At 40.2% G+C, this 14,349-nt stretch overlaps 1 protein-coding gene across 3 annotated transcripts in view; it reads right to left on the bottom strand.

Moving 5' to 3' along the window:
* Nucleotides 1-14,349, bottom strand: part of MBNL3 (muscleblind like splicing regulator 3) — a 114,247-nt gene that overhangs the window by 58,755 nt on the left and 41,143 nt on the right. For all 3 annotated transcript variants that reach the window (XM_047081955.1, XM_047081953.1, XM_047081954.1), the window contains exon 2: nt 11,840-12,705. In XM_047081955.1, the coding sequence (XP_046937911.1) occupies nt 11,840-12,016 (177 nt within the window). In that variant the 5' untranslated portion in view covers nt 12,017-12,705. The remainder of the gene's footprint in view (nt 1-11,839; nt 12,706-14,349) is intronic.

Raw genomic sequence — 14,349 nt, forward strand, 5'->3', positions numbered from 1 at the left:
TCAAACTGGTTGAAAAATACAACCGTGGCCATATCGTAAGTTCTTTCTCACCTGGTAGCCAATGGCGACCTTGGATTTGAGGTGGAGACAGAAATGACCTTCAGCTATGCTCCCATAAAACACCATGTAAAATGAGCTGGGTTAGATCACAAGTGATTTCTACAAACCAATATTTGACCCATAATAAGGATGAACTACTACTACAAGATTTTCAGCAGCACTGTGACAGGTACCTCCTCAGCTAGCCATTGTGCTAATAATGAGTGTATAATACAATCGGACATGAGAGTTCCATGCAGCAAAGATATACATGATCCACAGCCAGTTATAATCCCCAACTCTAGCTAAGTTACTAAAGCAGGGCTTGGGGAGAAAGATAGACAAGGGAGTTGACATAGTTTGGTGTCCAGACTCTCAGCCATGAAATAAAGCAATTAAATCAACTAAATACATCACTGTTAGTTAACTTGGTCTACAAATAAAAACTGCCCAGCCTTTCCTCCTCTTCTCAAAATGTATAGCCCCAATGACTGTCAAAGACCTAAATATGAACCTTAATTTAAAGTCTTCATCTAAATGCAATGCCATGAAACAAGAAATGAGGGATGGACTAGGGAAGGCAAAGTTGGTTTCCCCTGACCTTTTGAAGTACAAAAAGTGGGAAGGAGAAACACAGAACTTCGCAGACAGTGCCCCCCAGTGTCATGTGACACAGTCTGACTGAGGTAAGGGCAGGATGATTTTGGTTTAGTAAACTAACAATCTAATTGTTGTTTTCTCCATTTCCTTCTTCTCCACAGGGGGGGAAAACGTGAAATGATTAGAAGAACACTGGAGTCTTCGGGCTCTGTGGTGACTGGGTATTTGACCTTGGGCAATCTACTCTCCTTCACTGCATCGCCCCTTTCCTTATCTGTAAATGGTAACAGTTTGAACTCAGTGGTCTTCCTTGTACAGCTGAAATTCTTGATTTTCTAGGTTTCTGAAGTGCTACCATGGGAATGAATGCTTTCTTAACTATTTAACTATCTGACTCATCCAACTAGTTGGGGTCAGTCCCAGGATCGGCCATGGCATGAATTTTAGTGTTTTCTCATTACCATACTCAAAGTTGAAGAGAGAAAAAAGAAGAAAGCAAAATGAAAAGAAACAATATCCCACTGCATTTCTGAGCATCAGAATACAGGAGATGCTTGTGTAAGAACAAAAAAGCTAACTTTTAGAAACATTTTATTTTGAAATAACTTCAGACTTACAGAAAAATCGCAAAAATAGTACACAGAATCTGCACATACCCTTCACTCAGATTCCGGTCATGTCAACAACTTACATACCATACATAGCAGTGTTATCAAAAGCAGGAAATTAACTCTAGTGCAATATTAACTAAACTAGAGACTTAATTTGATTTTCACCAATTTTCCCCCAAATGTCCTTTCTCTGTTCCAGGATGCAATCCATGGTCTCACATTGCATTAACTTGTCCATGTCTCTTTAGCCTCCTCCATTCTGTGACAATTGCTCAGTCATTCGTGACCCTGACACTTTGGCCATTACGAGCTCCTTGAGACTGACTCCTGTGTCCCCTTGTCATGCCCCACTCTTTTTTGAGCACTTACTTTCTGGCATCACAAGACATTACAGGCTCATCTTTTATTTTCCCTGCCTCGGTCCAGCATCAGTTATGACTCCAAGGAGCCCTGATCCCTTTATTGAAGAATGGTCTTAGAAACCAAGATCTGGGTGATAGGTGTGCTTTTTATTATTGGGGTGTCCTTGCTTGTAGGTCCTCCTCAGACAGAGCTAGGAGATATAAGCATGTACAGTAACCCATGCATACACTCACCTCCATGTCTATTTCTGTATCTATCTGTGTACACATGAAATTAAACATACCAATGTCTCCACTCTGATCCACACCACAGGATTCATTCTAGCCTTCCCCTTTTCCTTATTTTTAACTCTTTTCTCGGATGATGAGGAACCTGGCTATCTTTATCTATTCTCTATCCACCTATTTGTTCAACCTCAGCATCCATATAAAGTGCGTACATATGCCTGGGAGTAACAGATTTACTAACCAGAGCCCAGTACTTGTGTGTAATTATGTTTATCCTTAATATAAATGTAATGTAAATATATATATATTTATATATATATTTATATATATAACACACACACACATATATATGTAATATAAATATCACACTTCTAGGTTTCTTTTTATTGTCAGCATGGTATATCTTTTCCTATCCTTTTAACATTGTAACTAAAAAAAAGCAACGATAACAGTATGCCGCTATTTGTGTAAAAAAGTAAGAACAGGTATGTGTATATTTGCATTATATTCATAAAGTATCTATGGGAGAGAGAAAACCAAATACATTAGTTGGGGGGTCAAGAGTTAGCTGCAGAAAAAAGGAGAGATGTAAACTTCACTGCATACCCTTTGTTTTTTTCACTGCGTACTTTTTATGCTTAGTTGTTTTCTTTTTTTTTTTTACTTTTCTGAGATATTCAGGTACCATCAAGTTCACCCTTTTAAAGTGTACACACTTAAAAACCACTTTAAAAGTGGTTTTTAGTGTATTCATGAAGTTGTGCAAACATTACCACTATCTAATTCCAGAACATTTTTATCATCCCCCAAAGAAAACTTGTATCCAATAGCGGTCACATGCCCCTGTTCCCTTAGCTATTCTCTCCTTCCCACCAGTGCCCCTGGAAACCACTAATCTGCTTTCTGTCTATGGATGTGCTGACACTGGACACCTCATATCAATGGAATCATACAATATATAGTCTTTCTGAACTGGGCTTTTTCACTTAGCGTAATGTTTTCAAGGTTGAGCCACATTGGGCATATATCAATACTTCATTCCTTTTTATAACTATATAATATTACACTGTATGTATAAAACACATTTAATCTATTCATCAATTGATGTGGTGATATATATATATATATCACATGCACGATGATACATGTGACGTATATATTTAACAACAATGAAATATTATTTTTTTGAATTATTAAAATATACTATCCATTCAAAAATTACAGCTTAAAAAAAAGGGAAACAACACACTCAAACATTTTCTAAAAAATAAAAAGTAAAACAATCATCAAGTAAATAACGTGTGAAAAAGAGTAATGTATGGAAGAGCTTTGCTTGGTGATTTGCCAGACGACTTATAAGACTCAATGGCTAAGATTTATTGCAGCAACAAACACACAGCAAAAGCGGCAGGAAAAGGCTACACATCAGGAGAGTCAGTGACGTCTCGCACAGGCTTCCAGTGTCCTTCCTCATCTGAGGCTACACGGGACATGCTCTCTGGGTCTTTACCATGATGTACACAGCCCTACGTGATCTCCTTCCACTCATGACCTCTCTGACCTCATCTCCTACTGCTGTCCCCCTTCATCCCCCTGCTCCAGCCACCCTGGTGACCTCAGGGTTCATCAAACACGCCAGGCTCAGTCCTGCTTCGGGGCCTTTGCTGTTACTGTTCTCTTTGCCTGGAATGAAATCCTCATAGCTCACTCGCTCACCTCCTTCACACCTTTCCACAAATATCACATTAGATAATGTGGCCTTCCTGACTAATCCAAAACAGCAGCCCCTGCCATTCTCTGTGTCCTTTCCCTGCTTCATTTTTCTTCACACCTGACAATATGTCATCCACCTGAATATCGACTTCCTTTCTGTTCACCCCTCCCCCAACCAGACTGTCTGTTTCAAGGGGGCAGGGACTGTTTCTAGTTCACTGCTAGGTCCCCGTGCCTAACACGATGCGTGGCACCCGACAGGTGTTCCATAAGTACCTATCCAGTGACTGGATGAATAAATTGCAACTGTTTGTCTGTCTACCTACCTACCTATCTGACACTGAATGGAGGGGAAGGGAAGTATTTAAAGCACAAAAGATTCCTTGGGGCGCCTGGGTGGCGCAGTCGGTTAAGCGTCCGACTTCAGCCAGGTCACGATCTCGCGGTCCGTGAGTTCCAGCCCCGCGTCAGGCTCTGGGCTGATGGCTCAGAGCCTGGAGCCTGTTTCTGATTCTGTGTCTCCCTCTCTCTCTGCCCCCCTCCCCCCCGTTCATGCTCTGTCTCTCTCTGTCCCAAAAATAAATAAACGTTGAAAAAAAAAATTAAAAAAAAAAAAAAAAAGATTCCTTAGTCTCAGTTCCAGACTGTAGAGGAAATGCTCAACGGAATTCCCAACTTTTCTCTCAGGATTAGAGTATGCAAACATTATATTTAATACCATAAAACTTCTTTTATAAAGATGATTTTAGTTTCTCCTTGGAGGTTTACGCTGTACAAGAGATTTTTTATTTTTATTTTTTATGATTGGAAGTAACACTTTTGTAGAAGAAAATGTAAATAGTGCAGAAAGCACTAAAATACAAAGTGAGAGTCCTCTGGACTGCAGGCTGGGGAGAGAGGGCGGGTGGGGGAGTGCACTGTGATGGAGACAGCTGGAACGGGGCGGCTGCGTCACAGCAGCTGTGCCGGTGGGGCTCATCAAAATGTCCCCATGCAGAAATTGGCCACATTGGACTCCCTTGCTTGACTGTTTCTATCCTTTGCCTGTTTTTCTGCGAAAATACCTTTAAGTGTTTGTATTTATTTAATTTGTAAAGCTTGTTGTATATTAAAGACCTTTTTGTCTGTCAAATTAGTTACATCCCCCCCCCCAAATTATTGCTTATCTTCTAACTTCTTGGTGTTTTCAGCCATGATTTTTATTGTGTGGTTGGTCCCAATAGTTCTTTTTAATTTTTTTAAACATTTTAATTTATTTTTGAGAGACAGAGCACGAGCGGGGGAGGGACAGAGAGAGAGGGAGACACAGAGTCCGAGGCAGGCTCCAGGCCCCAAGCTGTCAGCACAGAGCCTGACGCAGGGCTCAAACCCACAAACTGTGAGATCGTGACCCGAGCTGAAGTCGGAGGCTCAACCGACTGAGCCACCCAGGTGGCCCCAATAATTCTTCTTTTTTAATGCTTCTTTATATTTGAGAGAGAGAGAAAGAGAGCGTGAGCAGGAGAGGGGTAGAGAGAGAGGGAGACATAGAATCCGAAGCAGGTTTCTGTGGGTCAGCACAGAGCCTGATGCGGGGCTTGAACTCACAAACCGCGAGATCATGACCAGAGCCCAAGTCGGATGCGTAACTGACTGAGCCACCCAGGTGCCCCTGGTTCCAATAATTCTTTGTTTGATGTCTCTGCCTCTGATAGCATGCTTAGAAGGTCTCCTCCACCCCCAGGATTATCAAAGTGTTCAGCTACACGTTCTTTGAGTACTGTCATGGTTGCACCTCATTTTTCATGTTTAAATTGCCAGGGCAACCCGAATTTACTTGATGAACATAGACATCTCCTGAGTGCTTATGACGAGCCAGGCTCCGTTCCACGTGCCTTATGTGGATCGTCTCATTTGAATGCTCAGTAACCCCGGAGGTTGGTGCTAGTAGGTTCTTTGTTTTCACAGCTGAGGAAACTTAAGGACGGGAAAGTTGGCTACTTATTCAAGACCACACAGCTGGCAAAACCTGGTCCATCCAGTGGTAAAGCCTACACAAGGTTGTAGTGAGGATTAGAGTCAGCATGGGTGACTTTCTGGAAAAAAGGAGGCATTCAATAGAAGATAAAGTTCATTATGATTGCATACTTCTCAGAAGCATAATTTCTGATGGCTGCATATTATTTGAAAAATGGTATCTTTTACATTAACTATGTTTCTAAAATATTATTTTTTCACAGTTATGAAAAGCCTTTGGAATTCCATGGAATGATTGAAACCTTTTTTTCTTTTTAAAGAAACGGTTGTCATTGAAAGAAATTTTGAAAGGACATACATGTTGAAGAGATACATCAGGTAACACAGTGATAGATTTGTTTTTAAACAAATCTGGAGAGCCTAGGTGGCTGGGTGGGTTAAGCATCCTACTCTTGATTTTGGCTCAGGTCATGACCTCACAGTTCATGAGATTGAGCCCCGAGTTGGGCTCTGTGCTGACAGTGTGGACCCTGCTTGAGATTCTCTCTCTCTTCTCTCTCTTTCTCTGCCCCTCCCCTGCTTATGTGCACTCTCCCTCTCTCTAGAATAAAAAGTCTTTGTTTCTATATTAAAGTTTTCTAGAAATGATGTTTTTATTTTCTGACCAGAAAAATCATCCCAATAAGTGGTATATTTTTTAAAAGACTCAATGAGAAATCAGGCAGTATCCAGATTTTTTTTTTTTTTTTGGTACCCTGGGAAGAACATGAGGCTGGCAGGAGGGATAAGGAGAGGCTGTGTCTCCAGGATGGTTGGGGGAGGGAGTGAGGGAGTGAGGTCTGTGAGGACGCAGGATGTAAGGCAAAGTTTATGAGACATAGAAACAGTCATATAAAAGATGGAGGAAACACTTAGACACGTTAACGATGATATCGGTGTAGTGGGGATGATGTTTCCATTTTCCTTACCATTCATTACATTTTATTTTTGTTACCTTCTTGTGCATGATTTTGAAGATTTCTTTTGTATTTTCATTCCCCTTCATAAAGATGGATCACTTTTAAAATTGGGGGAAATATTACTTATCTTGGAAACAAAGGCAGAACACCTGTTTCCTGATGCAAGAGGATCACAAGTTTAGAGGTGGCCAGGGGCACTGACTTCAGCACAAGGGTCACCCTTCAGTAGGTCACACTTCAGATGACAGTGACACACACATCACAAAACTTTTTGGGCTTCTCATTCTCCAGTGTTCTGTCATTCTGGTGGCCTGTCACTGCTTCTTTCTCAGTCCTGCCCTTGGTCTATTTTCGCCTCCCTCCCCTTCTTGATTGACCATAATTATAGAAGTCCATTACGCATCACTTCTAACATAGACACTTGTTCACATTTTAACAGCTTACATATTAGCATGCCCCTCATAATCAACAGCATGTTGTAGGAGATGATGAATAAATGAAGAAGTTAATTTGTCAATCTGCACAAAAGGAAAACTGATCACCTTACAGCAGAGAAACCCAACAGACATCACGCTAATCAAGTGATTGAGGTAACATAATGAGTGATAAGATACATCAACATCATGCGCTCTGGGACATGCTGTACATCTTCCCTGTGGTTATCTTGCCAAAAATGCATGAGCTTAATCAAACCATGAGAAAGCGTTTGACAAACCCAAACTGAGAGGCGTTCTACAAAATAACTGACCAGTACTCATCCAAAGTGTCAAGGTCATGAAAGATAAGGAGAGACTGAGGAACTGTCACAGATTGGAGGGGAGGAAGGAGATCTAACTAAGTGCAATGTGGTATCCTGGATCGGATCCTGGAACAGAGAAAAGACACTGCGGGGAAATTGGTGAGATTCAAATAAGGTCTTTAGTTTAGTTAATAACGTCGTACTAGTGTTAATTTCCTGGTTTTGATAACTGGGCTGTGCAAGGCATGTAAATTGTTGACATTACCATAAGCTGGGTGAAGGGTATGCAGGAACTCCTTGTACTATTTTTGCAACTTTTCTCTAAGCTGGAAATTATTTCAAAATAAAAAATTTTTAAAGTTAGGCCGAGCTATCAATATGTACTTGTTTAGGTACTAATTGTAATTCCATTTTTCTTTCAACAGAAGTGTTTGAAATGTCCAAAACAGCATTGACTTCTACCAGCCAAAGTTACTGCCTTTTCAAGGTCAGTGTTACAGAAGGTAGAGATCCTTAAGTACAAAGTTACTTTCGATGAGTCTCAGGACGATAGGTGCTATCTATGTATCTTCATAGTGCAGTCAGACCTCTCTGATCCATGGTTCTCAGTCTTGCATAATCCAGTGACCTTTGGGATTATGCTGCCAGGAGTCTTCTGCTCCCAGTAAGCTTTCCCTTAGAAAACAGGGATGAGGTCAACATTCAGTCAAATTTTCAACTAGTGAAAACTGCTGTGACTAGTGATACTGATAGAGAATATACAGGTCACTCAGGACCATCTGACCCACAAGGATGGACTCACATCCATATGCCTGGACAACAGCTTTCGCTTGTCAAAACGGGATTATGTTTGTGATCATATGCGATGTTTGAAGACACAGTGTGCAGCTATTTTACGTGTGTTCTGCATTCGGTTCCCATCTTTTGGGAATGTAGATGGGTTGACACGACTGTCGTCTGACTACGCCTGCTGCTAAGGTCTTTTCCGGGAATTTTCGTTACAAAACTACTCAAACAGGGGGAGTAGGGTGGGCAGATGTAATGGGTGTTGATCTGCCATAATGAAATAACGACAGCATTCGCATCCTTCTTGGATAATAGGTGGTCAATGTTACACTGCTTCAAGTATCGGACGGAGACTTCAAGACATCATGACGCCGTTAAAGCGGAATACATGAAGGTAACAGTCTTGGCTATGGAAATAATCACAAAGATTCTAGTGTAGTATTTTTACTGATGATCTTGCATTAAATGTAAGGGACATTCACTGAAAGAATCAAGCTACCTCAATGGCAACCTGTCATAACAAGAAATTGGCACAGAATGGGTTAAGCAATATTTTGGAGAGATTCTGAAATAAATTGTGCCAAGCAGACTAGGCAATTGGGTCTAAAACAGCCGCATATCCACATGACACGAGACTCTTTTATGTAGCTGGAAATTAATCTATGGGCTGCACAGTCTAGATCTCTATCTGAAGATGGTACAACCTTCATCAATGAACACTCAACATTCATGGCGTGATGGGCTCAGCACTTCAGCACAACGCACAATTAGCCATCAAGCTTGCCCTCCTTATTTGTACAACATTCCCTCGTTATGAGGTAAGTGTAGAACATTGTGTCTATTGTGCCTATTACGAAGGCAAAGTACCATCATCATCTGGTAGAGTACCTAGTGCTAATGGAATCCTTACAAAAACAAAACACAGAAAACCAAGAGCAGCAGCCCAAAACTCATCAAATGATTGCTTCAATTATTTGACCACTCATGGAAATAGAAACAGTGCACAGATGCATTTCAAAGGTGTTTCAATTATACATACTCAAGGAGGGTAGTAAATGTTGCAATAAACACAAAGGTATGTTATTTGTGTATTATAGATATGATAGTCATACAATCCACATAGTTCAATTACCCTCAACTTTGTATAGCATTCATGCATATCACGGATACGGAATAATATTAAAGCAGAGAACCACAAAGCTTTTGGGCAGACATGAGACTGTGACAAATGTGCCGTCTGAGAGGCAAATTAATTAATTGTTTGAAAGGCTTTGTGTATTTGAAATATTAAAGTTTTCATTAAAATTTGAAAATGTGAGGATTGTGTAAATCGTCTTCATCCTGTGTGATTGGTCATCAAGATATTAACATAATGTGAAAATTGTTTTAAAAACACTGGATGCAGTGAGTAGACATGTATTTAAATAATTAAATGGCTTGTTACTATTCATTGCCTATTATCTATGTGGTCTCTGAATTAAACATTTTCCAAGCTTTACAGCGGTGGTGCAGTATGTGTTTTGTTAACAATTGCTTTATTACTTTTCTTCAAAATGTTTCCTTTATGGCAGTCTTTAAGTGGGTGAACTGACCTAACGTATACCAGTGATTAGAAGGATCACATATCTCCTTCCACCACACGTCTGGAAAGATAGAATTTGCAAAGCCTGCAAGGAACTCTCTATCAAAGAGTAAACTAAAAAAACCCAGTGATACTCGGCTTGAAGAACTAAGAAGATACTTGTGGCAACTGGATTAGGGCATGTCTATTTGGAACATGCGTTTGCAGTTTTCGATAACAAGCCCTAACTAAATAGAACTGCTCTGAAGAACTCCTAAAACTAACATCTTAGTGAACTGCGAGAAAATAATCTTTCATTTAACTCACTCTTAGAGTGATACATCAGTTCTCATTTATGTCACCTCGTGGACTCTCCAGAGTAATCCTGGAAGTTCGGCAGAGAGGAAGTAATTTAAGCCTTATCAGATTGAGTAGCTGAGGTCAGCCACAGTAGTGAGGCTGGGACCATACCCCAGATCGCCTGAAACAACATATGCACACTGCCGAGTGTTGTGCTGGACCCTCTAGGTGCACTGGATGAAAGACATCTCCTTTCCCTCCCCAAACTAGCCCCATCCTCTTTTCTGCTTCAAGGCATTGCCCAGTAATGCAGCAGGAGATTTAAGTAATACACGAAATAATTGTAGATGAAACTTGAGTGATATGAAGTGTAAAGAGAATAAGCTCTTTAATTATAATATGTGCTGCAAATAGGACCAATTCAGACATTTTCCATGGTAAAAATTACTGTTTTTTTTTTTTAAAGTTTCTAGGGGTACCTGGGTGGCTCAGTCAGTTGAGTGTCCCACTCTTGATTTTGGGTCAGGTCATGATCTCATGGTTCCAGCCCCATGTTGGGATTCTCTCTCTCCCGCTCTCTCTGCCCCTCCCCTGCTCTCTCTCTCTCTCTCTCTCTCTCTCTCTCTCTCAAAACAAATATACATTTAAAAACTAACAAGTTTCCATTCTTGAACTGGGAGGGTCTGCAACAAAAACTAGTAACCACAAAATAAACTAAGGTAACTAGTTATGTAGGATGTCACTTGATAAAATGCTCTCTGAAGAAATGACCACACAAAGGAATACGTCTCCTTTAACTGATGAAGCCACAAACAAAAATGTTAATGAGGTCAAATTGGTCATGATGAGGCTAAAACAATATCAAAAAATTGAAAAGTTTCTTATTAAGCTTAATTCATTTCGATGTATTTTTACAAAAATAAATCTCAAAGGCATCGTAGCGAATCTTATCAATTTCAACCAGGAATCGACTACCACTTTTACTTCTATGCTTTAATATATGCATCTTTATCCTTAATTTAAAGATACCTATGAATAAAACATGAAGATCAGTGTATTCCCTTGTTCCGCAATCATACATGTTCCATTCTACATAATATCTCCTTGGCCCTCATATTTTGTTTATACTCTAGTACATAATGTTCAGGTTCGATGACCCTGGCAATAGGGGATTTCTTATAAAATGTCCTCATAAATCTGAAATTGGTTAATCAACAGTTCAGGAAGAAAATTAAGTGAACCTAGTTTGCTAACAATGTTTAAGTTAAAGGTTCAAAATATACTTGACTAAGAAACTTTAAAATGTTGGGGGGTGCCTGGCCAGCTCAGTGGTAGAGCATGTGACTCTTGGTCTTGTGGTTGTGAGTTCAAGGCCCACACTGGGCCTAGAGCTTTCTCAAACAGAGAATAAAAATCTGAAATAAAACTACCAGTTATTTGGGACACCTGATTGGCTCAGTAGGAAGATCTCAGGGTTGTGAGCTCAAGCCCCACGTTAGGTATAGAGATTACTAAAATAAACTTTAAAACCCGTTTTCCTCCCGCATGGTGAGATTTCCACCTCATACTCTTTCAGTCTGACTTGTCTTCTGAAAGCTGACGGGCCCCTGACAAGTATATTTGATAACATAGGTAATAAGCTATAATTCAGCAAAGGGCTTCTTTAGGTTCTGTGAGAATTATGATCACTGTGTTCACAATTTAAACCATATACAGACAAGTAAAAGTATGGTAAAGCTGCAATTTCTCACTCCTACAAAAATTCTTTCATTTTCTTTTTCTTCAACTCTATCCTGATCACTGGGCTTTGATGAGATTAGCTGTAATCTGGCTTAGTTCTACAAACCCAAAGTCCATAGCCTGTCTTAAAAAACAAACAAAACTCACCATGTCCATGCTATTGTTAACTTTACTAATTTAAAAGCACATCACACAGACATCAAGAAATTTAAATTGGATGTTACATGCATGTAGAGGAGACTCACCTTTAAAGAATCAAAGCATGCCACCACACGACCATTTTCCACGTGGCAAACCCTCGGCGGATGGGCAAACTTGCAATCCGCATCAGCTCGCGAGCAGGTTCCTCTCTGAAATTCTCTGCAGACTTCTAAAGTCAGCCACTTGGTGTCACGAACCAGGGTGACATTGACAGCCGTCATATTGAAAGCAAAGTTAAAATCAAGGGCACCCTCTCTAGGACAGCTTTACTGCTGTTAAAAGGTCAAAAATGAATTCAAGCTAAATGTGAAGAGATAACAGGTTGCTTTGGTGAAATGCTTCTTTGTTAGCACTTAGGTTTTCATTTAAGCCAAAATTTGGTCTAGTCAAACAAAGAGCCAATCACAAAATAAAACTTGTACCGGAGTAACTAAAAATCAAATTAGAGACCAACTCCTAAGAAGGCAACCAGAAAGGTTAAGATATTGAGTGTTTAATTTGTTCCTCTGCTGAAGTTCCTTCAAATAACTGGCAGGATTTCAAAAGAATTCTATGCTCTCCGGTTGATGTTTTCAATTACTCGTGCAAAAAGCATATGCTGCTGGCTGCCCTTCAATTTGTGGAATGGTCTCAGATCAAGGGGAGAAAACTTTTTCTTCCTATTTCTTTGATTTAATGATTAATATTGGTAAGGATGTCAGGACTGTAAAAAAAAATTGCTGCAAAATCAGGAGGAGGGAAAATGACCGTGAAAACGGAGAATCAAAGGGAAAAAAGAATGGGCACGTTACTGAGAGTGAACTACAAGCACACCAGGTTGGGAGAGGGACAGGTCGGGGGGGGGTCATAAAGAGACAGTTCTAGAGTGGAATCCAAGCAGTAGTTTTCAGAAAAGGCACTTTTCAGAAACCTGCAAGAAAACAAAAATAAAATAAGCTGATATAATACTTCTGTTTTAAACCTTAGATTTGGAAAAGAAGTATCATAGCCTATTTAGAACAGGAAGCATCTAGGGGGGCCTGGGTGGCTCAGTCAGTTACACGTCTGACTTTGGCTCAGGTCATGATCTCACAGTTCATGGGTTTGAGCCCCGCATAGGGCTCTGTGCTGACATCTTAGAACCTGGCGCCTGCTTTGGCTTCTGTGTCTCCCTCTCTCTCTGTCCCTGCCCCCACCCCATCTCAAAAATAAATAAACATTAAAAAAAACCAGGAAGCATCTAGATACTGCCAGTGCAACAGTTGCCCACTGTCAATAAAAGGAGCATTTCCCAGTGTAGAGTAAAATGAGGCAGCCACATAGATTTGCTGTTGAAATACAAGACTGGGCAAAAGCCCAATTAAAAAGGAAAAATGATGGTTTCATTTTTATCTGTCTGGGGACAGAAACTCATTTGGGGGTTCACTGCACAGCAAATGCCAGAGCTGGACAGGACAGCCCCTTATGTGCGTCTCCAGTTTCCAGAGGCTACCGAAGACTTGTCATTATCCTGCCTTTACTGTGGTATGATTGAAGGCTTGATTATCTGCTCTCAAAACCCAGAACAGGAATTCCTAAGAAAATTTAACTTGCTCTCAGAGGTAACTCTATGTGTATATTTGAGATGTAATTGTTGACAATCACGTAAAATGGTCATGACAGAACTCGCTGGACCCCCAGCGGTAAATGTGGTAGGGGAGAGGATGTGACATGTAAAATGTGCTTCAGATAAGAAAAACAAATCCTTTGAAAAGATGCTGGTGTTCTTTTTTTTTTTTTAGGTTAATTTATATATTTTGAGAGAGGCAGAGACAGCATGAGTTGGTGAGGGGCAGAGAGAGAGGGAGAGAGAGAATCCCAAGCAAGCTCCACACCGTCAGCACAGAGCTCGATGTGGGGCTTGAACTCACGATCCATGAGATCATGACCTGAGCCAAAACCAAGAGTTGGAGGCTTAACTGACTGATCCACCCAGGCACCTGTTTTGTTTTGTTTTTGTTCTCTGTATGTTCTATTAGTTCTTAGTCCCTTTAAAGGGATACTGGAACAAATCAGAAGGAAGTTTCAGCATATACAAATGAGTGAGACAGAAAGCATGGTTCAGTCATACATTAAATACTGTGCAGCTTTAAGGTTTGCAGTTTAACCCAGTGTCAACCGGCAACAATTTTCAGGAACTCAGCTGAGAGAGTAGATAAGAAGTTAATTTATTAGCATCATGATGTGAACACATACTGAAATAACAGGGATTTTGTCAAGTAAAAGTAAGCTCTGAGTATCAGGCAAACCAACTAATTGTCAACTTCATCCAAAAAGCAGAAATAAGTTCTTGAGAACATTTAATTTTTTGAACAATATCTTTACAGGGTTTGGATTTTCTGTTTGTTTTTCTGCATTCAAGATGAGACTCAATATTACCTAAGTTTTTAGATATCAGTGGGAAATTAAGTATCTAGACAATTCATGCAAGCTTATCCGATCATTCAAGGGCAAACGTATTTCTCTAAGTCATTCTTTACAGAAACCTTTCTAAAATATATTATATGTAGTGGCACCTGGGTGGCTCAGTTGGTTA

The sequence above is a fragment of the Lynx rufus genome, unplaced genomic scaffold (genome assembly GCF_022079265.1).
Source record: "Lynx rufus isolate CCGP_SWC_20201006 ecotype Redwood Valley unplaced genomic scaffold, mLynRuf1.p SCAF_19, whole genome shotgun sequence".
NCBI lineage: Eukaryota > Metazoa > Chordata > Mammalia > Carnivora > Felidae > Lynx > Lynx rufus.